At 47.3% G+C, this 25,956-nt stretch overlaps 5 protein-coding genes; 3 read left to right on the forward strand and 2 right to left on the reverse strand.

The window, feature by feature from the left end:
* Positions 1–347: 347 nt before the first annotated feature.
* Positions 348–1,774, forward strand: GSTUM_00007521001 (uncharacterized protein). XM_002839484.2 has 3 exons: positions 348–540; positions 597–714; positions 798–1,774. Exons 1-3 carry the CDS (start codon positions 447–449, stop codon positions 1,627–1,629), a joined length of 1,044 nt encoding a protein of 347 aa, XP_002839530.1. The 5' UTR covers positions 348–446; the 3' UTR covers positions 1,630–1,774.
* A 606-nt stretch (positions 1,775–2,380) lies between these two features.
* GSTUM_00007522001 (uncharacterized protein) lies at positions 2,381–4,121 on the forward strand (the record flags this gene model as incomplete). XM_002839485.2 has 1 exon in its annotated part: positions 2,381–4,121. One exon carries the CDS (start codon positions 2,381–2,383, stop codon positions 3,914–3,916), a length of 1,536 nt encoding a protein of 511 aa, XP_002839531.1. The 3' UTR covers positions 3,917–4,121.
* An 880-nt stretch (positions 4,122–5,001) lies between these two features.
* Positions 5,002–5,962, reverse strand: GSTUM_00007523001 (uncharacterized protein). XM_002839486.2 has 3 exons: positions 5,444–5,962; positions 5,288–5,364; positions 5,002–5,228 (listed from the first exon to the last, which is right to left on the reverse strand). Exons 1-3 carry the CDS (start codon positions 5,870–5,872, stop codon positions 5,111–5,113), a joined length of 624 nt encoding a protein of 207 aa, XP_002839532.1. The 5' UTR covers positions 5,873–5,962; the 3' UTR covers positions 5,002–5,110.
* Positions 5,963–20,186: 14,224 nt separating this feature from the next.
* On the reverse strand, positions 20,187–21,548 carry GSTUM_00007524001 (uncharacterized protein; the record flags this gene model as incomplete). XM_002839487.2 has 3 exons in its annotated part: positions 20,187–20,575; positions 20,664–21,160; positions 21,388–21,548. The coding sequence occupies 3 exons, from the start codon at positions 21,546–21,548 to the stop codon at positions 20,532–20,534; spliced, it is 702 nt and encodes a 233-aa protein (XP_002839533.1). The 3' UTR covers positions 20,187–20,531.
* A 961-nt stretch (positions 21,549–22,509) lies between these two features.
* On the forward strand, positions 22,510–25,225 carry GSTUM_00007526001 (uncharacterized protein; the record flags this gene model as incomplete). XM_002839488.2 has 9 exons in its annotated part: positions 22,510–22,737; positions 22,785–23,044; positions 23,105–23,414; positions 23,479–23,528; positions 23,578–23,690; positions 23,751–24,018; positions 24,091–24,659; positions 24,726–24,970; positions 25,067–25,225. Exons 3-9 carry the CDS (start codon positions 23,130–23,132, stop codon positions 25,223–25,225), a joined length of 1,689 nt encoding a protein of 562 aa, XP_002839534.1. The 5' UTR covers positions 22,510–22,737; positions 22,785–23,044; positions 23,105–23,129.
* Positions 25,226–25,956: the final 731 nt, after the last annotated feature.

The following is a 25,956-nucleotide window of genomic DNA, read 5'->3' on the forward strand; positions in this document are numbered from 1 at the left end:
CCAAGATTAAGCTGACTCTTGGATTATCTCATGTTTTTCTACACTGAGGATATTATACTTGTACCTACAAGTACAGTACCTTACTGTAAGAATACCGGTACTGTGGCTGTGAATTGAAACTTCAAAGCTTTTGCGATCTCACACTGAGATTTTGTGGCCTATCCAGATTGCCCAATAGACTAAGGGTTAAACTACCGGCACCTTACCTCGGTCGATTGTGATAGAGTGGTCTTTCGCCTCTAAACATCGGTAGTCGGAACGGTCCGATCGGTCGTCGTAGGCTGTGCTCGAGTACTCGAGTAGGTTTCTCTAGTGGACCACCCTTCCTTGCCTCCCACTACTGTTCTGTACCTTTCGCTCTTCGACCCCCCTCTCCCCCACGCAAAAACACGTGCACGCACACACAACCTTTCTAGTCTCCATCTCCTCAATCGCCCCAAGCAAACATGGCTAAGAAGAAGGGCCAACGATACCAGGGACGCGAGCGCCGCGAGAATCGTGGACAGGGAGAGCGGGAAACCCAAAAGCTTCCATTCAAAGGTTTCTTCTATCTCTTTTCCCCCGCTATCTACAAACCTTACTCATAAGTCTCATAGCTCGTTGTTGGGATCTCGGCCACTGCGACCGAAAGAGATGTTCGGGGCAAAAATTAATGCGAGAGGGCTTGATTCGATCTATGCCTCTTGACAAAAAGTTTAATGGTGTTGTCATCACGTAAGTTTCTGCTTCCTCTCCCGTCCAAGTGGCAACTACCTTAATGGGGGGTGAAAGGAAAGAAATTCTCACGTTCCCTCCAGGCCTGTTGGTAAAACAGTAGTATCTCCAGCCGACAAAGAACTCATGGAGAAGTATGGTGCGGCGGTGGTCGAATGTTCATGGGCCCGGCTAGCAGACGTTCCCTTCCACAAAATCGGTGGGAAATGCGAACGGCTACTACCGTACCTTATCGCCGCCAACACCGTCAACTATGGGAAACCGTGGAGGCTGAATTGCGCGGAAGCGCTTGCTGCTTGCTTTGTTATCGGGGGTCATACCGATTGGGCCGAACAGATTTTGGAACCATTCCCCTACGGGGGGAGCTTCCTGGAAATCAATGGAGAGCTCTTGGAGAAGTATGCCGCGTGCGCTGACGCCAACGACGTCAAGAGCGCTGAGGCCGAGTGGTTGGACAAACTCGACAAGGAATACAAAGAGAGCCGTGAAGGAGGCGAAGATCCTTGGATGGGAGGCAATTCCAATCTCGCTTCCGTGTCCGCCCCCGGTAGCCGGGAGGCCACTGAAGAACCCATGGAATCTCAAAGCAGGTCGTATGAGATGCCTTCCTCGAGTGAGGAAGACGGGGAGAGATATCACGAGTACTTGAGGCAAAAGGCTTTACAGTCGAGAGAATTCACCAATCCTAAACCCACAAAGGTCATAAAGGCGAGCAAGGTGGATTCTGATTCCGATGAGGCCGCCTATAGCGGTGAAGAGGATGATCTTGATCGGGATAAAAGCATTTTTAACTCAGCCAGAGTCGGTGAGGACAAAGAGCCTTCCATCAAACATTCGAGCCAGAAGTATCCCAGAACTTATACGGCATTCTTGTCTTCAAAGAATATTTCAGCATCTGGAGGGCAAAGTGCATGATGGAACAAAATGATGAAATTCCAATTTCCTTGGTCGGTTTTAAAAATATCAAAAAGCTGTACGATAAGGGTAGTTGTCTGATTGTTTTCTCATGGCGCTCGAACATTTGTATATTCAATCCATAAAGTCAACGGGTATGATATTACCAAGAGCCCCAGTGACGGCTTATGAATCCCACTTCTCGCTGGAAAGGTACCTCTACCACACCGGTATCAGAAAAGCCTATTGAACAAAGGAAACCCCCAGCCCCCTCGATTTATCACCTTATCTGCCAACACAGTAACTACAATCAGTACTCTACGAGTAGGTATTTGTGAGACAAATGTTGGTTGCCTACGGTAGAACCCGCCAATAACACGGGGTCCAGGCAACCGCTGAATGATGGCTCCCTCAGGCCGCCTCATTATCTATTACTACGCGGATAGCGCAATGCCGTACAAGCACTGGAACAGCGCTGTCAATTGCTTCATTGGATTCAACCTGACACTACATTTAGCTTCACGCAGTATGCTGTGTGCCTAGTATGCGGGTACAGCGCAGTAGAGTACCGGTACTCTACGGTACATTGTTTGTGCGGTGGTATGATATCGTAAATGTCGTTGCAGCTGTGCCAGTCGTTGGGTGGTGGCCTACCGGTGGGTAGGGTAGGGTGGGAGGCCTAATTCTTAGGTCCGCATATATCTGGACGAGGCTGCAACGAAAAAAAAAGTACTGTACACCACCACCTACTGATCAGTCCACACCTACCAGAATGCCAATATCTTGCACACATTGCTGGATCTCCCATGTCCAAGACCAACATCGGATGGGGATCCCTACGGGCTGCCCGACCTGCCGAGTGACATTTTATAGCAAGTCCGCCTTCAGAAGGCATAGGGCGGATCCTACATCGAGTTGCGGCGCTCGTGCAGTCAGTGAATTCCGCTGCCTCGATTGTGACCTGGAATTCCGCAGCGCAAGGGCGCTCGATAGTCATCTTGCCTGGAGCCACTCTAATCCCAGGGAACCGCCGCCAGATCGACGGGGAATACACTATTGTGGGGAATGCAGGAAGAGCTTCGAGACGAGTACAGGTTTGAAGTCTCACCGTGAGCACGCCCGAGTACATAAACCCCTCCTAGCCAGGAAGGTGGATTGTGTTGGGGGGTGCAAGAAGACGTTTGATGCGCCATCCAGCTTGCTGGCCCATCTCGAGTCCGGGGTCTGCAAGTCCGGTATCACGAGGGACAAGCTTGATAGAGCCATCATCGCAGAGGACAAAACAAACGTTATCACCGACCTGGACGCCGTTCTCGCCCGGCAGACTAGGAACCTCTCCTTGACGAATAGCGACATCTCGAGCATTTGTGGCGGCCCAGTCTTTGATACTCCGGACGACTTGAGCGATGCTGCAAGCACCTCCGCACAATCGGAAACCTTCGACGGTCTTCCAAGATACGATCCCGCTGGCGGGGTGTTGCTCACTCCGGGCGGATTCTCAAACGAAGCCTTCTCCTCCTCGGCCGGCAGTGGAGTCTATACCCCGAGGGGTAGTAGTACTGGAACCGCAACCCCAATCGCAGGCGTTAGCGGTGGCGGTGGAATACTCATCAACTCCCCATCCTTCTCAGCAGCAAGCTTCTCCACGACAGGCAACCCCTACACCCCATCCACCAGCTCCATCGCATCAAACCAACCTGTGGCGGAGCCAACCATAGACCAACTCCGCTCCTGGCTCCTCCCAGACGGAACCTTCGAATGTCCAAACTGTCCCGACCCCCCCGACCCCACCACCACAAAGCCATCCTTCCTAACATTCGCTGAACTGCGGGCGCACATGCGATCCCCAACCGCCCATCCCCAACTCAACAATAACCTCAACTTCACAGACCCCCACGACCTACCCATCAGCAGCGCATCCTCCGAATCCGGAATCGCTACGCCTTCAACCATCCCCGCACATCCGTACCTCCTCCCGGGCGGGGAGTATGAATGTCCCTTATGCCCATTAGGCTCCAGGAAGCGGTTTAGGTTGCTCGCGGCGCTGCAGACTCACATGCTCTCGCCCATCGCGCACATGCCGAATATTTACCATTGCCCGGATCCGGCGTTGCTTGGCATCGTACTGCCGCCTGGCACGAAGAGCAAGAAGCAGAAGAGCTTCGCCACACTCAGCGCTTTGGCCCAGCATGTTGAGTCTAGCGCGTGTCAGGGTGGGGGTTTGATGTTTAAGGCCATGGTTGGATTTGTCAACGAGAAGTTGGGGAATCTAGGGATGGGGGATAGGAGGATGATCGCTGCGGAGTAAATCGATCGGGGAGAAGGACGGAAGATATATATATATATATATTTTTTCTTTTTCACTTTTCCCTTGCATGAAATTTCACACATGGATATACTTTTCGCTGGCTACTGCCGTTGATTTTTTTTGATTTTTTTTTCCTATATTTTTACTTCTGGGAAGCTTGCTTGTACGGTAGTTCACTTGGGCCTCTGTTAAGGGTTACATTGAATTTCTCCGCTTCACTAAATTTCGCGATGAGCCGTCTGTCCGTCAGCCACTGACATGGCAGGGGAGAAAACAAACAGAAAGGGTACAACAATCGGCCCTGCCAGATTTGGCGTTTTGCGCCAGATTTTTTGGTGCATCGCTGTTCCCCCCTGTTCGTTGCCCCCCCCCCAAATTACTATTTAATTATGATATGGTATCATACCTACAAGTAGAATCGCGAACCCTGTTAGGAGACTGCCCATTTCCCGACCGCCGAGTCCAGAGTCCCATCCGCGAGTGATATCCCATGCCTGGAGTGTGCCCGAAACTCCCTAACAATTATCCATCAATGCAGCCAAAATATGATCCACCTCGGCGAATGGTATGCAGGCATGTATCATATCATAACCAGCAGCACCAAAACCCCTCTACAATTCCATTCCCCTCGTACCGTACGAGTACATGACACGACGCCCGCCATCCTATCATAAAGTTCTTGGACATAAGTCATCGTCAGGCGGGTAAAGTATTATGATACCAACTGAAAACACACCAAAATTAGCGAAATTTAACCCCAACTAAGTCCTCACTGATTCAGGAACCCCAATACCAATTATTACCAAAATATAGATGTAAGTAGCCAGTAACCAGGTGATTTAATTCATGTCTTTTTAACTGCGATTAATTGTGAATTGGCCATTCCACAAGCAAGAGAGGCTCAGGGTGCCTAAATATTTGTGCCAAGCTTCGAAATTTGTATGGAGGCCCATAGAAAAATGTACTTGTTTTTGAAAATTCCCATTTTCATAGCCTAACTAACAATGCAAGACAGATCTGATCCCGCTGAAATTGAGGTATTGTGAAGTCCATACCAGGGCCTGTCACCTGAAACTAATATAGAATCAATTGAAGTTGACATGGCATTGTTGCAAGAACAGCCACTTTTGGTGTGAAAAGAGCAAGTGACGATCGCTTTTGTCCCGGTATTGTACAGTACCACCACCAACCATCCTACCGATTCTTAAGCCCCCTCTGTATATCCTCCCTCTCAAGCAACAGGGCAACGGTATAATACTCCCGGGCAAGAACTTCATTGGAAGCGCAACGATGAACAGTCGAATGACACGGTCTATCGAACATCAACCCCCTCCCATGAAAGAAAAAAAAAAAAGAGTTTACACAACTAACCGACAAAGCCATGCAACGCTATCAAGCATAACCTCCGGATGCCACTTCCTCTTGATTACTTTTGCGTGCGTAGATTTCTACAGTACCATCAATCCACAAGTCAACCCTTCTTCCCCCCTAGAAGCGAAAGCAAAAGGGAAAAGAAAAAAAACATACCGGAATCAAATGATGATACGTAATCCCCACTCCGACCCTCTCGCAAATCTCACACGCATCGTTCCTACTCCCCGCTCCCGTCCACTCCGGCGGCGGCGTGCACGCCGCGTCGATGTACTCTGACAGCACGCGCGAGATCAGTTTCTCGACGTCGTCGGTGTCGGGGACTATGTCGTAGTTTGTCAGCGATTCCGTGATTGATGGGGGGAGGGTGGAGAGCGGGGGGATTAGGGGGTGGTATAGGGTGGTGGTGGAGAGGGGTGTGGCGGTTTGGAGGGGTGGTGGGAGGAAGGTGTAGAGTTCTTGGGTTAGGTAGTCTAGGAAGTCGCTGAGGTCTTCTAGGTCCGTGGCGGGGTTTGGAGAAAGGATGGATTTTTGGAGAATGGCTGGGGTGAGGGACTCGCGGAGGAGGGCGTAGTTTGTTTCCATTGGGCTGTGTTTGATTGGGTGGAGGGGGAGTGGGTCGGGGTATTTGTTAAAGCTTTAGAGAGGGCGGGGGGGAGAATTATATCATAGATTTTTGGAATACAGCGATTACTCTAATACTGTATGATACTTGTACTACCGGTAGGCTAGAATATATCAAGGTTCTGTTCAGGGAATGCTGTTGTCTGCGGCTGGCATTTGGTGCAGGCCTTACAGTAACTGTCACTTGCAGCACACCACCCACTCTTGGCATACAGTTGAGTACCGGTGTGGAGAATTGCTTGATTTGGAGGTGCCTTTCATGTATTTGATGGGGAGGAGGCTCTGGATATTTTTCATGTGTAAGAGGGGGCTTGGCATGCAGGATTTTCTTCTTATAGCTTTCTTTTTTTTCTCTTAGCAACAATGAGAACACACACACACCCACTACCGGGAAATAGAACTTTTCATCTCTACTGAACTGAGCCTACATTTCTTTCTTTGATTCCTCTGCGTTATTTTTGAAATTGATCACTGCTCACCAGTCCTGATTATCAGGCAATTACTTTCTGGTATATCGTGAAGGTAAAGTGAGTTAGCGGGTAGGGCACAGTGTGTAGTCAAACCACCATCCAGGAAAAGGGAAAGAAACTCCCCCCCTGACAAAGTGGTGCTCTGAAACGGATTGGTGGCACACTTTGACCCCTTCGCCATACCTTACCTGCTAAGCATCATTCATTTGCTGGATATCGGAACAAGAGACACAATGGAGGCATTATCCGAAGAAGTGGTAGAGGGAAAGGATGACTGTGACTTGCAATTCTGTTTCGGGCAAGACTTTTTTCCTCCGACCGATCTAGAGAATTTATTTTCATCACTGTTAAGCAGTTCAGATTATTATTCAGAGTATTTCCCAGTAGTCTCATCGATAATGAATTACTATCCAAGATCACCTGGTATGGAGTTCACTGGAGATGATGATTCGATTAGTGTTGAAGCCTTTCTGAGTTGAATGGAATCTTGGCTTGCGACATTGGAACCAGAGTTCAATAGTAGTACGACGCAGTCAAAATGGCTCTGTGTAGCCCAAATTCATATAGCTTGCCCGATGAAATCTCCTGCAGGGCGCTTTTTGAGACAGCTTCCAAATGAGGTTTTATAGAATGAGGCTGCATTCACGAAGGCATTGGTGGAGCAATTACAAGATACATACTTGGATGATCAAGCTTATGGAGAGATCCTTTCAATTATGAGCAATGTTAGACAAGGAGAATGGGACGTATTCTCCTATTCACGAAGGGTTCTCAAGCTTCTTCAAAGAAAGCTATCGGATGTCCCGCAGTTGGATGACGTCTTGATTGGTTACTACATCGATGGTCTCAAAAGTCAACGGTTGCGTGAAATGGCAACAGTGAGCTTCTGCAGAGCAAGATCACCAGAAACCCTATATCAGGCTGTGAAAGGAGTCATGCGGCTGGCATGGCAGCTTAAGATCAAAGGCTACGACAAGTCTAGCAATCAGGAGAATGAGGATACGAGTGATGAGGACAGATTTGGTTTCTCAGATGACTCAGCAAGTGATTCAGACTCTGAGTTCGAGGAGTATTGTAACGATCCCCTTTTAGATAGTTAGTTCTTGGTGACGGGGAACGATACTTATCTTTTCTGTCTCCTTCTTTCTTTGTCTTACGATAGCTCTAGGCCTCTGCCTACGTTACCGATAGTACAAGACCCTTGTCTTCTATCAGAAACGCCTATTGTAAGCTTTCTCTAACTCGTCTTCGTGACGAGCACTTCTTGGCGTAATGACAACGTTGCAATAACGACAAAGATCGTAAAGGTGTTTTATATTCGTTAAAGTAATAAGTAGGAAAAGTACTTAGAACAAAGCGTGAAGAACCTATCTTCCTCGGCCGCATCGGCCTCCTTATATAGTATTCTTCCCGCCCATAGTCATGTGACCTAAAGTGGTCACATGTGCGAAACCAAATCATAACAAACTAATTATGTGACCAAAGTGATCACATGCTCAAAACCCATGACCTTATAACGAGGTCATGTGCAAAACTCATAAACCAATCATAACGCAATAAACAAGTCATATGACTCGACTGAGTCATATGCACAAAACCCATGACCTCATAATGAGGTCATGTGCGAAACATAAATCATATGCGCAAGGCTTACCCACAAGGCATACTCGCAAGGCATACTTGTCAGGCGCATGTCCCATGACTCATACTTGAGCCATGTGCGAAAGCATCACAAATCCCACACATAACAAATCATATGACCCTAATGAGTCATATGTGTGAAACAATAACGTACCTGTGACTCATAACTATGCGTCATGTAAAAACCCTATCCTCGCTAAGCCACATTCGTGACAAGTATCGTCATTATTCGAAGAAGTGAAAAGGCCCTAAAAAAGCTGTGAAGGCAAAGAAGGCAAGTAGCAAGAAAGGATGCCAAACACAGTACAGAAATGGCAAGAGCAGTAAAGGGATTGAGGACGAGGAGGATACTGTATGAGGAAAGGTTCAAGAGTTACAGGAGATGATGTGGGATTTGTTGAAACTGCAGAAAGGTATGGCAGCAGATACCGAATGTGCAGTAGCCACTCGGCAGGAGACAGAAATCATTCCGCTTGACAGTTATGCTGTTGCAGATGGCTATAGGCAATACCCTCAGGGAGGAGGGTACTTGCGAGGATCTCAGAGTACCAGCTATCGAAGTGGTCAAGGTAACTATTATTCAAATCGACGAAATCAAGTACCACAGATGGAGAACTATAGCCGAGTGCCTCAAGGAGGTCAGGCATTTTTCAATGGTATACCAACAGAGCTCAGACGTGGAAGGCCAATGGATAGTCTTCACTTTTCAGATTACATTAGACAGCCAGGACATGGGTTTGTCCCACAACATATAATCGAACTGCCAGAGCCTTATCAAGCGGGACCTGCATCTCTGGAGAGTTCTGAACCTCAGCCTATTGTGGGACCTAATGGGTTGTTATACTATCCAGCTCGCCAGTGGGTATGTTACTAATGTTAAGAAGAAGGCTAGTTATGCCTGCAGTATCCAAGATTACGAGGGTATCAATCTGCACCGAGGTCAGCATCTGTTGTATCAGAACATCCAAATCGCTCCTCTATATTAAGGGAAAGACCGTTAGCCCAAGGTGACAAGCCAGTTAGTGTAGTAGAGGTTGCTACTCGATCCTCCGCGCTAGATAGTATGAAGGTTCGTGATGTAACTGGAACTGAAGTAGAGCCTTCAGATTTGACAGAATTTCTTTGCAAGGTGCAAGACAGTGAGGATGATGATGATAATGATGTATATGAAGAAGATGGAGCGCTGGTAATGGCTGGAGAGTGAGTCCGTCGTTTTAGCAAATTACCACTCGAGTTTGATGCGGAGGCCGGACCTGCAAGCCAATGACAACAAAGAGATACTGAAGATGATGAGGTTGTAGAATTGACTACAGGAAAACAGAAGGTTTAGGGTCCTATATCAAAGGGTGTACGCAGGCCAATTTGGATGATGGCAGGTCCAGAGAAATTTGACATTGTTGGTGCCTTTCGGGATGCTCTAATAATTGGACTGAATTGAAGTTCATTCTTTGATCTTGCACCCTCGGTCAAGAAGGATATTTGTCATTTGTTAGTTCAAGAGTGAGCGAGAGGCTTTCAGCGGGCTAAGGGCAAAGTCAAGGAAAAGAAAGTTATAATGAACTTACAAGCAGGAGCAAAAGAATTGCCTAGAGAGGAAGAAGCACTGGCTGTAGCCACAGATCGTGACTTGGAAGATGTCATGAATTTCTACACAAAGGGAATTATCAAGACAGAGAAAGGCAGTTATCGCATTTCTAGAATCTTAGTTGATGCGGGCTTAGTTGTTAACCTCATGTTGATTCATCTATTACGGTTGATTGGCACAAAGATGAAGAAAGCTGGAGGGATGGTTATTTGAACAGCGATGAATGTCCTGGTAAAGATTGCCGGTTGTGCAGATATTCGGATCACGATTGCGAGCGTCCCATGCAATCTGCGTATTTACGCTCTTTCAGAGGAATACAAGCCAACATACCTGCTATTGTTGAGTAAGCGATGTCTTCAAGCAGTTAAGGCCAAGGTTGATTATGCGACTGGCAAGTATTATATCATGGGCAGTCAAGGTGCTCGAGTACAAATACCAGGTGATGAACGCTATAAGAATGTTAGGAGAGAAAGTTTGGAAAGGCGCAAACCCCGTGTACCAATTGTCTTAAGAGATAAGAAAGGTGGTAGGCATGGCCTATCACCGGAAGTAGAAGAGGAGCTTGAATTACAGGAGAAAAGAGGAGGAAATTTCTTTGAGGAATTGATTGGATTCATCAAGCGGCAAGCAGAGAAGCAGATGGAAGATGAGGGAGAAAGTAAAGTGGGTGAGCTATCTGCGGAGTCGGAAAACTAGCTACACTAGTTGATAGTTCAGGCCAATTAGCTGGTGTTGTGGAGAAAATAGATACGGCAGATTTGAATGGTTTCGATTTGTTGAATTTCGATAGCTTGAATGATAATAGGATAGGGATAGATGATGATAGTAGTGAATTGTTTGGGAAGCTGATTACTGTTGATAGCACTAGATGTACTACGGATTCTGAAGTTACTGAATCGATTGAAGATGAGATTGAAGGATTTGGACGGGATAATGTTTACTTGTATGGAGAAATAGGATGTTGGAAAGAGAGCGGATGAGATTCATATATGGTGAATACATTGGAATTACGCAGAGACAGCAGTGCAGGTAGAAGGCAGCAAGGGGCTGAAGTGGAGGATCATGTGGAGGAGCAAGTCGTTGATATCGTGGAGGGATTGGAGGTTCCTGAAAAGTATGACAAATTTGGGAAGACAAATTGGGCGGACATGGGAAGTGCTACGGATGAGAGGGAATTGGCGGAAATGGAGGCATATGGGCATGTATTGGAGTTCCCAATGGTAAGGAGGCCAGTGAGTTATCGGAGGGAACTAAGTAATTCAGCAACTGGGATTCCCATGTGGTTTGAGACCTCTGGAATAAAGTTAGAGAAGAAGTTGAAAAGGAAAGAAAGAGAGGAGGCAATACGGCTGATATATACATAGAAGGATCTCTTCACAAGTAAACTCGAGGATATGCCCTGCACTGATTTGATCATACATCGAATTCCAGTTTATCCTAACCAACAGCCGAAGTGTGCGCAAGGCAAGATTTATACGTGAGAAGAACGTGATTGGTTAGACAAATATCTATCCTTACTAGAGAAGGCAGGAATTATTGCACGATCAGAATCTCCATGGTCACAGTGCATAAAATTTGTACGGAAAAAGGATGGTGGTCTACGAATGGTCCACGTCTTTTATCCAATAAATCAGACCACCATTCTCTAGAATTACCCAATAAAGCGAATTGAGCCAGTGGTCAACAATTTGATGAGGGCATGTTTTACCAGCTATTTCCAGGCAGATGCGGCCAATGGCTATTGGGCAGTTCGGATGTATCTGCCTCATGCGTATCGGACTGCTTTCTCCTCTCATGATGGTCAATAGCAGTACCTCAGGATGGATCAAGGCCTAGGAGGTGTACCACATACGTATAGCAGATTGAAGAATATCTTCAGCGGGTATATTCTGGAACCAAATGCAGAGAAGTGTTTGTATAAATGTTTAATAGGAGCATTTGAGTGTTTTGTCGATGATGACTTAGGCGCATTTCCGAGTTTCCGCACGCAGTTTAACTTTTTACACGATTACTACTTTCCTCGATTGGTATGGGCTCAGATTACACTCAAGGGAAGCAAGTGCAGATTTTTTGTAGATAAGATAGATCCATTGGGATTTTCAAGCGATGGGAGCGGATTGAGGCCTTCTTTGAATAAAGTCCAAGTCATACGGGACTACCCACACCCCACTTGTGCGACTGAAGTAGAAGCATTCATCTATATGACTATGGATGTCCGAAAGTTTATTCCCGGCCGTGTGGAGTATACACATATCCTGAAGGAAGCAATTGTCTACTGAACTTTGACGGAGCAAGAGAGAAGTAAGTCCGGCCAGACTACTCAGCGAGGCAAATCAGTAAAAGTTGTTTGTGGCTTTGAATGGGGCGAGAAGCAAGCGGAAGCCTTCCAGCAAATCAAAAATGCTATTATTGAGAACGTAGTCTTCGGAGAGGACGAAAGCAAGCAATACTACCTAATGACTGATGCCTCAAGTCATGCGCTTGGCAGTGTTCTATTTTAGTTACTGAACCTATCAGCAGGTATAGTCTTAAATGCATCAACAAGATCGGAAATGAAAATTGTGATGTTCATTTCGAAGCGATTCCTACCAGTAGAGATACATGATTCTACAACAGAAAGAGAAGCATTGGCAATATTAAGATGTCTAGAGGAAGTACACTGGCTACTATTGGGATCGCCATTTCCTACGAAGGTCTATACAGACCACCAAGCGTTGCTCTTAGGTGGAGACAACTTGATTGACTTTAAGATTGTCTAGGCAAACTGAGATTCGTTTTTATAGATGGAGATTGTCTAGGAAGGCTCGGACTTGGCTCGTTTCGTTTATGACTACTTGGAGTAAAGTAAAGTAGGTAAAGTAGGGTAGAATTGTAAAAACAATATTATATTGTTAAGGTCTCTTCTCAGTTGCTTGATGATGTCTAAAGCTTGGGAGGCACTTCGATATTTATATTCCGCATCTGGATGTTCGCGGACTACATCTATCTATCATACAACTATGTACTTCTTCAATCGTAATTCACAACGTTGGGTTTTCTTCCAAGGTGCGAACACCTGTGGACCCTGAAAACCATCACACCCTCTTCGGTAATTACAATATTTCTTCTTAGGAAATGTACTATCCCCAATAGTAATATACCAATTAGCCGAGTCTTTAGACTTATGGCCTAGTTCTTAAGTCGAACTGAGTTGGCTCCAATTGTCTTCGTCATTGATAAAATGATCAGTTTTATCCATGGCTATATCTGCAAAGGTGGTCGTTATTACAACTATCGTAGGTTGCCTGACTCCGATCCTTTGTAACTTCATATCCAACTGATAGATTTTCTCTGGATGACTTCCTATCAACTCGCAGGAAGCTAATCCACCAGATTGGTAATTAATCCCTCAGTTGACCACCCTTGGTTGCTCTCTGGGTAGTAGGTTTCAGTAACTATCGTAGTATTGGGAATCACCCCATGACTACGACGTGTTCCGAAACCTAGTTGCAATACTCCATGAAGTTCGTTGGCTTCTTTGGTAGTGTCCTTTTGGAGTTCTAGATTCTTCTGGTAGATGTAAATGTATTGGTCTCCTGTAGAGATCCTTTACCATTTGATACCATCTCTTTGTGCGAAACCGTTCCGTTACTTACAGCTCATGCCATAGGTATTATGTCTTTAGAGCCAAGTAACTCTCTGAGTAGTTGACGGAATCACTCCGTCCTACTTCCCAGACCTAGCCGAAGGTCCCCTCTCATATACTTTGTGTACAGGATCCAGTCAGACAGACGTCAGTGACATATACGGTGTTATTCTAACACCTTCAATTCTGTGGTAATATAGTCACAGGACGCAACTGAGATTGATATATATGATGACTTGCAGGCCCCGTAAGGGAGCTGGAGGGGGGTGTTGGAGACCAGAGATTCCGATTCCAAGTGGGGTTACCCTACTTAGAGTGGTTCCTAGGTATCAGATTCTGGTATTCCTAACAGTTATTCAGCTTACTCCGGAAGGATGATGCCCATGGCAGAATTGTGTGGTGGCAAGTAAAATTAGCGGAATACGATATGGAGTATATTCATATCCTGGGGAAAGAAAATGTACTGGCCAATGGGTTGAGCAGGTTGAGACTAGTATGTGAGGGTAGGGAAAAAGGAGATAAAGAAGAGGTGGAAGTAGTATTAGTCTTAGAAAGAGAACACCAAATAGAGGCTTGGAAAGAATGGTTGGAGGATGAGTGGTATAGGGAAGTAGTACACTATAAGTTGTTTGGAGAGCTAGAGAGCTATCGCAATGAAGACGGAAAACTCCTTTAAAAGAATCGAAGACGTATGATTCGTCAGAAATCAAAACCCTACAGCTTGTTAGACCATCAGCCATCAGATATCAGAAGTACCAAAGTGACTGTTATGGGAAGCAGAGTTCCAGGGGCTTGCCATTACACTACAGAGCTTGGAAATTGATTGGTGTTCGTCGAGAGAAATGGCAAGGAAGCATTTTGTGTCCAGGCAGAGGAGGTAGAGATGATTCTCTACCATTTGTATGATTGTTATGGTCACTTTACCTCAGGAGTCTTGATGCACACTACGATAGGAAGATACTATTGGCCTACTTAGACAAAGGATATATGCCTCTACTGCGTATCGTGTCCAAGCTGCCCAATGATCGGGCCCTTGAAACCCTCAGTTAGTCAAATGTCAATTGTCCATCTCCAACCGCTAGACATGATGGGTTTCAATTTTGTTGGCTGATTTCCTGAGACTCCGCACAGTAACAAATACATCATTATTGGCATGGATTACTTTACTCGGTTTCTCTTCGGCAAAGCAGTTCCAGATAATACCGGCAAGTCAGCAGTGTCACAGTTGATAGAAGTAGTCAAAGGATATGGATGGCCGAGAGCCGTATATACCGACAACGGTACGCATTTCATTTCGGGAGAATTTGCAAAAGTATTAAAGAGCCTTTCGGTAGTCAATCTACCAGTATCAAAATCACATCCTCTGTTAGTCGGACTGGCAGAGTGGTATGTCAAGCTTCTTGTCGATGGGATTAAAGTTACAATTATAGGGTAAACACTACCGCAACAGCAGTGGGACTTGGTAGTTGATTCTGTGGTCCATGCTGTCAATACTAGAATTCTTATGTTTTACAGCTTTAGCCTAGCACAGTTGTTGTTAGGGTTTAATCCAAATAGAACTGGTTAGGACGTCATACCAGATACTGAGCGAGCAGTGTCAGTCCTTTCTATAGTAGTGGATCGAGGTGGAGATCCCTGAAATAGTGAGGAAGGGCTTGGAGAAAGGCAATTGGAAAGGCTCATATGGTTGGACCACATTCACGAGGAAGCTGCAAGAGAGATGGTTCAGCAAGCGGAAAGACAAGGACACAATCAACCACCGATATACTACGAACTACCAAAGGAAGGAGACCTAGTCCTATTAAGGAGGTTTCTCTTAGACCAACGTCAGGGGAGCAAACTAGAAGCGAGATGGGAAGGCCTATACATCTTGTCAGAATTAGCATGGCATGGAGAGAGTGGCAGACTTTGGGATATCAATATGGGAGAGTTAGTTCAGGTGAAGAAGGGTGCATTGCAGGAGTGGGTGCATCTTAATGATCTTAAGGTGTATTTATGAAGAGGAGAGAAGGAAGCAGGTGTGGAATTAGTAGATATATTGGAGTATGAATGGAGGAGTTTATTGGGGAAGGTGATGGATATCTATGGGGTAGATAGAAAGGCAGAGCAAGGTGGAAGTCAGAGATATCTGGAGTGGATAGAGGATGCCCCAAGAGTGGGATAAGCCAGGTTTGGAGGAAATCATGTTTAGTGTCACGAACGTGGCTTAGCATGAAAAAGGTTTTCACGTGACACATGGTTATGAGTCACAGGTATGTTATTGCTTTGCGCATATGACCAATTCAGGTTATATAATTTGTTATGTGTGGGATTTGTGATGCTTTCGCACATGGCTCAAGTATGAGTCATGGGACGTGCGCCTGACGAGTATGCCTTGCGAGGGTGCCTTGCGGATAGGCCTTGCGCATATGATTTATGTTTCGCACATGACCTCATTATGAGGTCATGAGCTTCGCGCATATGACTCAGTCGAGTCATATGACTTGTTTATTGTGTTATGATTAGTTTATGAGTTTTGTACATGACCTCACTATGAGGTCATGGGTTTTGAGCATGTGATCACTTTAGTCACATGACTAGTTTGTTATGATTTGGTTTCGTACATGTGACCACTTTAGGTCACATGACTAAAGGCGGGAAGAATACTATATAAGGAGGTCGATGCGGCCGAGGAAGATAGGTTCTTCACGCTTTGTTCTAAGTACTTTTCCTGGTCCTTGCCGTCGCTTCGCCCCGAGCGTTTCTTTCGCCCTCATGGTGGGCCTTGATGCCTTTGATTCTGGGGGAGATATCTGAGTTCGCTCAGTAGTTCCTGGGGTCTTTGGTGTTGAGGTCTGCTAGGCGTTGCGTGGCGGATAACTTGTTTGCGTCTCGTTTCGTTGGACTGGTTATCTCACGATACTAGCACTTCGAGCACTCATCACGGTCGCATACGTGCCCCTTTCAGTAAAAAGTCTACGGCTTCCTGTCTATCGTCTACTCGCAGGTTTCGCGTTCGATTGGGGGGATTGAACATTGTGTTTGGGGGGATCACCCGTGTCGTTCTTTGGGCCAGCTCATGTCTTTTGTTGGGTTTTAACGGAGTCCTTAGTTCTCGCGATACAAAACGCCCTTGGGTTAGACTAATGACCTTCTCAAGTATCAACTCGTCATACCGGCCGCATCATTTCCTTAAGGGAGGGGGCCTCGCCGGCCCCTCCCTGCCTCGTTACTTTATGTTTCTACGGTCGGAATCCTACGATGTTGTTTATCACCGTTCCCTTGAAAGTTTTGTCCTTGCGGCATATACGGTGGTTCAGTCAGGTGTCACCTCCTAGCTACGGTGGGGATGGCTTTGACCCTGAAAAACCTTACCCCCTGGAGTGGTTTTTCTTTGCTGCCTGGGGTGGTGTGGGACAATTGGCTGCCAGGCACTCGCGTTGTCTGTGCGTCTGGGTGCTTCAGTTGTGGTCTGTGGTTGGCGGCTTCACCCATTGCAAGTGGGGCCTACCTTCCGTTTGTCTACTTCTGTTCGATTCGCCCTTCCCCTCTTGTCGCGTCAGTTGGGGATGCCTCTTGCCTGTCATGTTCGGCATCCGTGCCTGTTGCCAGACCTGTGGGGCTGGCTTTGGCTGGCTCTGCTTACTCTTTCCCGACTCGGTTGGATTTCAGTTCGGCTGGGCTGGATGGTGTGGCTGGTGCCGCCACCTTCGGGTGTTGGTGCTGCCTCCTTTGTGGCTCCCGGCTGTGGCTGGTAGGCTCCCCTCGGCTATATGGTGCTGGGGGTTGGGGCTCTGAACGTGTGGCCAAGATCAATGGCTGCCTGGCGGGGCTGGGTATAAGCTGTCCTATGGCCGTCGGATGGTTAATCTGTCTGAGGGGCTGGGGGGGCTGGGGGGGCTGGATGGGCTCTGTGGCGTCTGGTGTGTGGGGCTTGGGGGGGGCTGATTGGGGGGGGAGAGGCACCTGCGAGCACCGGTCGGGCATGCGTCAGGTTGGGCGATGTCTAATTAAGTGTTTCCGGACCGGTTTGGGCTGCTGGGCGAAGCTGCTGAGTGCTGTAAAGCTCCCCGGCGGACCGCTGGACTGATGGCCACCTGTGCGGATAGTGGGTTGCGACCACCTGGTTGGACTTGTTTGGGTTCTGCGTGCTGGGTGTTGTGGAAGTTTGTTTGGTTTCTTTGGTTTGGCAATAGGCACGGCTGGCAGGGGCAAGGCACCAAGGGTGGGAAATAGGCCCCACTGACTTTTTTGGTCTGTCACCACCTCTATGTATTTCCTTTGTTTATTAGTTTGTTTTGGGGGACAGGCAGTGGGTACAGGTCCTCCTCACCATTACGCTCCTCGGAGGCACTTGGCAAAGTGGGTTTATAGGGTCGACGGCCTGGCATGCGGATGCGAGAGGCGGACATGTTGGTCACCTCCTCTCTGCCATTGTGTCGCCTGTAGTTTATATTTTGGTTTGTTGTTGGTTTTCTACTGTGGTGGAGGTGTTGCGGGACGGTATTTAGACCGGGTGGTAGTGGTTTTAATTTTATTGGACGAGGAACCTGGTTGGGTCGGTCTCTTGCTCGGCTTCGGCTACGCTTGGTGCTGGTTGGCTTCATACCAGAGGGGCTACGGACTTGGACTGGGAAGGGCGCTGGGTTGTTTGATGGTCTTGTAATTAGTTTCCGTGCGGGCATGACTCGGGGATGGCAGGTGCGGGACCGTAGACTTAGTTAGCCTAGGATTAGTGGTATGCCGGTTAGCGGTATCCCTGTGCCGGTGGGGGCTCGTCATATGCCAGTGTTGGTGGTACGAGTTTAAATAAAATTAGATTGACTTCTAAGTACTTTTCCTACTTATTACTTTAACGAATATAAAACATCTTTACGATCTTTATCTTTATTACAACGATATTATTACGCCCAGAAAAGTCCTTCAAGAAGACAAGTTAGAGAAAGCTTACGATAGGCGTTCCCGATAGAAGACAAAGGTCTTGTACTATCGGTAACGTAGGCAGAGGTCTAGAGCTATCGTAAGACAAGGAAAGAAGAAGACAGAAAGATAAGTATCATTCCCCGTCGCCAAGAACTAACTATCTAGAAAAGGATCGTTACATTTAGTCACTCAGCTGTTTACGAGGAAGGGAAGGGGAGGAAGTACAGTTAGATATTTCGCTAAAACCTAGCTAGATTTGTGGTTTGTTTAGCCTTTAGGGGCGAAGGCAGAAGAGGGGAGGGGGCTCTTGTGGAGAATTGCTTGATTTGAAGGTGCCTTTCATATATTTGATGGGGAGGAGGCTCTGGATATTTTTCATGTGTAAGAGGGGGCTTGGCATGCAGGATTTTCTTCTTATAGCTTTTTTTGTTTTTTTTCTCTTAGCAACAATGAGAACACACACACACCCACCACCGGGAAATAGAACTTTTCATCTCTACTGAACTGAGTCTACATTTCTTTCTTTAATTCCTCTGCGTTATTTGTGAAATTGGTAACTGCTCACCAGTTCCGATTATCAGGCAATTACTTTCTGGTATATCGTGAAGGTAAAGTGAGTTAGTGGGTAGGACACAGTGCGTAGTCAAACCACCATCCAGGAAAAGGGAAAGAAACCCCCCCCCCTTGACACCGGTACTAAAGCCTAATTTTCATTCTATCATACCTACCGTAGCCCTGGCACTGCCCATTTCACCTAACTAAAGGGATCTACGGAGGTACAGGCGCATAAGTTTTTGTATGTTCCACAAGCCTAGAGTGTCGCACTCTCTGCCTGTGGAACATACAAAACTTATGGACTGTACCTCCGTAGCTATCCGCCATGAGATACTCCCCCCAGCCAAGCGCCCCCCGCTTTGAAAGAAAAACCTCCTCCCTTCCCCCGCGGCGCGGCGTCGCACACAAAGAAAACTCCCCCTCCCCCCTTCAGCCCGCCCCTCAAACATAAAATAAATCCCCCACAAAAGAAACGCAGCCCTGCACCCCCTGCCCGCTGTTCGTGTACTGAAGAAAGTCCCACCACAAAAGAAACCTATCCCGTCACCTACGTGCCCAATAGTCGTGTACATTAGGAAACATAACCAGTAAGGAAACCTGCCCCGTCCCCTCCGGGCCCAGCAGTCGTGTGCGTAAGGAAATCTACGTCCCAGCTATAAAGCCCCTGGGCCCCAAGGCGCCGATAAAAGTATTGATATCGGGATTATCCCCAATATGACTCCGACCGAGAACCCACCCACCATCCATAACATCATACGATAGTGATGCATTCCCTCCGACTCCCCTTCCACCACAAAAGTCCCCCACAGATACCATACAAGTGGCACCATAGCACTATGACTCCTATCTCTAGCGCCCTCGCTAATCACCTAGAAGTCGACTTCCAAGACGCAGCTCTCTCCCAGAAAATCACCACAGACCGGCGATGCCACCACCTAGAATACACATGGTGGCTAAGCGTTACCTCCTCCTTCTCATTCATTCCTGGTACATATAGACAGCTACTACCCCTGCTCAAGCACAACAACCTCACCCCTAGCCACTTACAATACTCTTGCCCCCCCTTCCCGGAGGTGGAAAAGACATTATCAACACTGGCCCAAGACCCCACTCCCCGGGCGGGTGTTACCCCACGCTCTCCCTTACCATCGTGAGTTCGCAAGTGCTGGGGGGTGTGAGGTTCATTGGTGTCGACGATGCCAAGAGGTTTAAGCCTAATCCAGAGACGTAGAGATGCCTGTTGAAGCAATTGGGAAGGGAGGAGAGCCCGGCGGGTTTTGCGCTTTAGTGGGAATCCGTTTGATGCTATGGGCACCGGGAAGGTTGGTTTGGAGACTGGTAGGCTGGGGAGGCCAGGAAGGGCGGTGGTGGGGTTGAAGGGGGTTGCCGAGGGGGCTAGGAGTTGGTAAGATTGACGGAGTGTGAATTGGGATGGTTTGGCTTGTTTGTGGATATCGCACCTGACCTGGATTTGGCTATACCGGTAGCTGCATCACGTTTAGGACGCGGAAGTCGCCAGGCGACACATTGTGGATTCTGAGAGTGCCGACCCCGCAAACTGATGGATCACGGCATTCCCCACCATAAAACGTGAGCCGGGCCTGGTAAGGGAAAGAGAAGGGAAAAAATGTGCAAGAGCTAGCAACGAATGAAACAACCGATTTAGAACTAAAGAAAGGAAAATCTAAAAATAAAGTAGAATAAAAATAAAAATAAAAGACTTTCTCAGACTTCTGACTCCGCAAACTCAAAGTGTCCCGGACCCGGTTATGGTATATTTTTGTTTTAAGCCGATTTCGAGAAGATCGCTCCAGGCACCCGCACCAGCCCTCACCCTACCCCCTAAGCCGGCTGCTCATACGCACGTTTGATAACCCTTTGAAATTCTACATTTTCCCACCAAACATTAGACACCTTCCCAGCCCACCAGCCAGCCAGCAAACGGGTAAAGAAGGAAGGAAGGGGCAAGCTCACGATCGAACTTCACATTCTCCCTAGTAACTGTAGTCTTCGCCTCATTTTCCTTGTTCAGCGGAATCTTGACTACATCCCCCTCAATGGCCCATCCACAGCTCCCCTTAATAAAGCTCTCGAACCCATCAGCGGTGAGATTCAACCAGCCCTCCAACAGCTCCCTGTTAATCTCACGATTGGACTGGGCTGTGGTGCTGGCGATGCGGAGCCTGATCAGCTCCTCGAAGCCGGCACAGTCAGTGATCAGGTCGGCGTACAAGTCATCGGACTCGAGCGTCATCCAGAATTCCCTATATTCGCAGGCTTCCAAGAGGCGGGAAAGGGAGAATAGCTTTAGCACAGCTTCCGCAAAGGGGTCGATCGGCGGTTCGGTCAGGGCGTTGGCGGGAAGGAGATGCAGGCAGAGGCCGAAGTCGGCGGATGGGAAGACAGTGAGGGCCTTAACGAGGATGTTGGTAATTGTCTCGTCGCGGGTGAGGTGGGGGTTGAACTGGTAGCTTTTTTTTTTTGTAGGGTATTCTCGTTAGCTTCCTTTTACTCCGGAATGAAGGAGGGGGGAAGAATATGCGATGGCAGGGAGAGGTTGCGGTTTATCAGAAAATGACAAATTTCTCTCAGTTGAAGAGGGTTCATTCTCTTCTCGGGTAATAGGAAACGTTGACGATATACTCATCACAGTAACAAAAAAAGAGGAAACATGAAAGTTAAAATATAGAATACTCACAGTTTCAGAAGAGCCAAATTTGCGAGGCTGTCATAGGTCCTGTTCTCACATTGTTGCTGTACGTAGTCTTGAAAAATCGTGACGGTTTCCGGGTTGTAACGATCGAGACTAGACAAGATCCCCTGTATATGCTCCGGTCGGGTGGAGGTATCGAATGTCATCTTGGCAATTGGTGTGAGTTTTGGTGGGTTGGATAGAATTTGGTGAGATGGAGATGGGAGTCAATAATGGAGTGGGAGGGAAGAGAAATTTCGCCAGCGATGTCGAAGGTCTGGGTTTAAAGTGGGGCTAACCCTAACTACCCCACCAAGCATCTTGCAACCTTTACGATACCGTAACGGGACAACTACAAAAGTAGCAATAGCCCCACTACTCGAGTACCGTAGTTCTCAACCAAATCGAATAAAACAAAAAGGAATAAATGCACAAATAGTATGAGAAGGTATCTGTGGATCAAAATTAATGAAAAAAAAAAGACCATTAAAGGTAATGTAAGAAAAGATGAAAATCGCTGTGCGCTACTTGACAACTCAGATCAACAACCAGATACCCCCCCAGCTCCCAGCGCCTCAGACCAATAAGGGGTTGCAACATGCCGGTTTAATCCACTCCACGTGACGAATATATTAATCGGCGGCACTCGTACTGTAACCTAAACCTTTCCTTCCCGCTCAACTATCCACCACCTCACCTATCAAACGTTGATCACTCCGAGTATAACCAGCTCCATGCCTTTTATCAATATATCTCCTAGGATGGCCATTAATCGCTTCCCTTTCACTGCCTGCCCCCAACCGGTTTTTGTGATTCTGATTAGAGATGCTTAGACTAAATGTTAGATAGATTCGGATGACACTTTGGTCTTGATGGAAGCTCCTTGGAAATGCCATTCCAAACTTCCCAGTTACCCCCGGGTATAAGTGAAGTATTTACCTGCCATCCCAAAGCTCTTAGATCGGTGTAGGATTTCGGTTGTCTCGGAATATTAACTTCCGGGGGTCCCGGAGGTGTCTTCCTCCCCTCGGTGACCTTCTTCTGAGACTTTTGCTCCTGTATGATTGTGTGCGTCAGTATTTTAGTTATCCAAATACCTCATTGCATAACTACTAATCCGAATTGCTGGAATTTCCAAGTAGAGGTATCGGAGAGGACCTTACGGGAGATCGTCTTCTCACCGACTCCTGCCGGCGCAGACTCGAGAATTCTGGCTGCGATAAGGAATGGTACCAGTGATCTTCAAACATGGAATATGCAATTGATGACTCCAGGACTGGTTTTTTGATCGGCGTTGGTGAGGTTCCCAAGCTTGTCGATAAGTTGTGAGCCTTGAATGAAGTGGAAACGATACCGGTACTCCACCAACTCCTCCAAAGATCCATTAACTTACCATACGGTAGTCTAGCCAGATTGCGCGTATCCACCGTCGAACGCACAGCCGCAGAAGGGGCGCTGGCGGGGTGTTGGTGGCCCTTCAGTTACCCTGCTGTGGCGCCTTGTGCAAAAGAAGGCGGTTGTTGTTTCAGTATGATACCGTATGTTACTGGGTATTTGTAGAAGATCTTGATGTCATTTACCATAAAGCAGCAAACATTTACTGGCAACGCGGTTCTTTCTCCGCCAGCCCAAAGAGCAAAGGCTTTCGAAAAAGTCCGCTTGTGTAAGACTCCAATCTCTATTAATTACACACATATTCTCTTTCCTGACAGAAGCAAGAAAGCGCCCTATTATCAACGTCTAGAACAATGTTCAAGCCTATTGGTACCACTTCGAGTCTTCGGTTCCTACTTTCGAGGCACGCAAAGCTAGGGGGCCGGTTTGTTTATTGTCGGAACACATCTACAAGCCCTTACAATCACACTTCATCCAATCTCTCCACCAGAAATCGAAAGACTATTACTACTACCTTAGGGTTGTTGGGTGGCCTTGCTATTTGCCAATGGGCATTTGGGATGGAAGTGCATGCCGAAGCCCCTCCTGTAATTTCTACCGGGGGCCTTAAAAGGGAGTTAAGCGTACAGCACATCCAGGTTTGCTGAAGAATCTCTGGAGGGAATCCCAGACACCAGCATTCTGATGGCGTCTGTAATTTAGGTAGAGAATAGTCTGCAAAACCCGGGCGTCTACGCATGGGGAAACAATGTGTATATATCCCGCTCCCAGCAAATGCAGAAAGTAGCTAACTTGCAGAAGTGGCCGAGTAGTAGCCCCTGATTCGGACAACACTCTCATAAAGTCACCCCGCCGTCTTCCCTTCTTTGATAATATGCTGCTTCGAGATCTCAATTTGGGCCGCAACATCGGGGGTAAGGTAACCATTCTTTCTCCAGTTCACATGGATTGATAGGCTAATACGTGATACTCAGTGGCCGTCACGGAAAGGGGAGATCTGCTCCAGTGGGGTATAGCCTATGCAGATGGCGTCGGAACACCAGAAATCACTTTGAAAGGAAAGAATATCCTGAGAGTTCAACTCTCGCAAGATAGGGTCTTTGCCCTCTCAAAAGATGGCACAGTTTACAGTCTCCCAATGGCTAAAAAATATCAACTCTCCGGCGCAAAACCCTCTGAAGCCTCTTGGATTCCCGGTTTAACTTCAGAGGCCAATATCCATTACAGGACACTAAAGCCGGAGTTAAGATACTTTGAGAGGCAAGTTCGAGCATCCACCACTTTCCAGTTTACACAATACTGACTGTTTTCCAGCGTTGTGGACATCGCTTCTGGTTTTGATCATATCCTTCTCCTCACTTCTCAGGGGCGTGTATTTTCGGCAGCTGCTTCTTCTTCGTTTCCAGTGAGGGGGCAGACAGGCATTCCAGGGTTAACCTATGCTACCCGTCCGAAGGACAAACCCTACGACACATGTCACGAAATTACCGGTCTCAATGGACACAGGATCACGAAAATTGCAGCTGGTGATTACCACTCTCTAGTTCGTGACAACAAGGGTCAGGTACTCTCATTTGGGGAAAATACGAACGGCCAACTTGGGTTTGACTATGACACCGAAAACGATATTGTTCCGACTCCTAGACCCTTACCATTAAAGTCCCAGTATCCAGGGACAAATCTGACGGTGACCGTAAAGACCTTGGCTGCCGGTGGGGCAAACAGCTACTTTGTGGTGAATGTTGAGGATATTCAGAAAGCAAAAGTTACTTCAGATTTACTCGCTTGCGGGACTGGGATTTTCGGAAACCTGGGAAATGGGAAGTGGACTCATGTCCAAGGGTCGCCAATCAAGGTCAAATCGTTGAGCGGACTTTCTGAATGTTAATTTCCCAATCCCCAAATCCTTTAGAACAGCCGATTGTTAATTAACCCACCGTGATCTATAGACGATGAAAGGGTTAATAAGGTTATACCTATAAGGCCAAAATACCTTTCGGTTGGCGCAACCCATACCTCTGCAATAATGAATAACCTCACGAAAGTAGACGCTTCCTCTTCTCCGAACTCGCCTGTATATGATGTCAACTATGGCGCCGATGTCCTTTGGTGGGGTAGTAACGAGTATTATCAACTCGGAACAGGTAAGCGCGCAAATTCGTGCGTGCCCGTGTATATTCCGCCCCTCGATCCCGTTCCAGAAGATATGGCCCCGGACAAGGCCAGCGGCATGACAGGCTCCTCAACTCAAGGAGACTTGAGAAGGAAGAGCGGCATCATAGGTGGAAAGGGCGATGACGTCGGGGGCGGCATGTCCACGCGAAAGGACCAGGTGCATAGATTCCAAATCACCCCAAGGAAAAAAGCCAATATTTCGGGAAGGGCGGTGGAGTTTGAGCAGAGGATCTCCTGTGGTCAAGGAAATACTGCTGTTTATTCAGCAGTTTAGGATGAATGGCGCCATCTCTACTTTTTGGCTAGACTTGGTTTTGTAAGATAGAATGTGAAGAAGAAGAAAGCTCTTCGCTCATCCACCCACCGGGAAGCTAGCTGTATAATTATTATTAAACCCACATTGGAGCATGCGATGTGCTCACTCAACTGTGGTGCTAGTACGGCACACAGGTACAGTATAGCAGCTTTGGGGATTTCTATCCACACAATCTCACTCGAATATTCAAGAACAAAAAAGAAAAGGTGAGTGCCTACTTGAGTATCATAGGTCAGAAACCATGTATCACTTCTTTCATAGCAAGCGAAATTGCACCGCCCGAACAGTACTCATAGCCCTGTTTTGTAGCTTCACAAGGCAATTCCTACCGTAGTCGCAAGATGTTTTAGTCGGCCCACCAGTCTTGGTAGCAAGGGTGCTTGTTTAGTCATGACGAGCCAACCGAACTACTCGTAGCGGGCAAGATATATTCGATAATACGAGTTCTAGAGTCTATATATCACACACGGATCTTTTGCTATATATGTTTCTGGATACTCCCTGCCTGCCACGAGTAGCTTCCTTTGCTGCCATACGAGTACTCGAGGGCAGCGCCGGCCCTGGTCTGGTTCATGCGGATTAGCTTCTTCGTACCCAAGTTACCGTACTTGCGCTGTGCAAGCAGGCAAAAGATCAATGCCCCATTGTCGTACTTGTATGAGAAGGGGGTTCACTTGCGTGTATCATAC

This window comes from Tuber melanosporum (genome assembly GCF_000151645.1).
Source record: "Tuber melanosporum whole genome shotgun sequence assembly, scaffold_36, strain Mel28".
Classification (NCBI taxonomy): domain Eukaryota; kingdom Fungi; phylum Ascomycota; class Pezizomycetes; order Pezizales; family Tuberaceae; genus Tuber; species Tuber melanosporum.

Coding starts and splice junctions, on each gene's coding strand:
- GSTUM_00007523001 (XM_002839486.2), bottom strand. CDS start 5,872: ATGGAAACAAACTACGCCCTCCTCCGCGAGTCCCTCACCCCAGCCATT. Junction 5,365..5,443: donor CGTATCATCATTTGATTCCG/GTATGTTTTTTT, acceptor ATGGTACTGTAG/AAATCTACGCACGCAAAAGT. Junction 5,229..5,287: donor AGCGTTGCATGGCTTTGTCG/GTTAGTTGTGTA, acceptor GATGTTCGATAG/ACCGTGTCATTCGACTGTTC.
- GSTUM_00007521001 (XM_002839484.2), top strand. CDS start 447: ATGGCTAAGAAGAAGGGCCAACGATACCAGGGACGCGAGCGCCGCGAG. Junction 541..596: donor CCAAAAGCTTCCATTCAAAG/GTTTCTTCTATC, acceptor TAAGTCTCATAG/CTCGTTGTTGGGATCTCGGC. Junction 715..797: donor TTTAATGGTGTTGTCATCAC/GTAAGTTTCTGC, acceptor CGTTCCCTCCAG/GCCTGTTGGTAAAACAGTAG.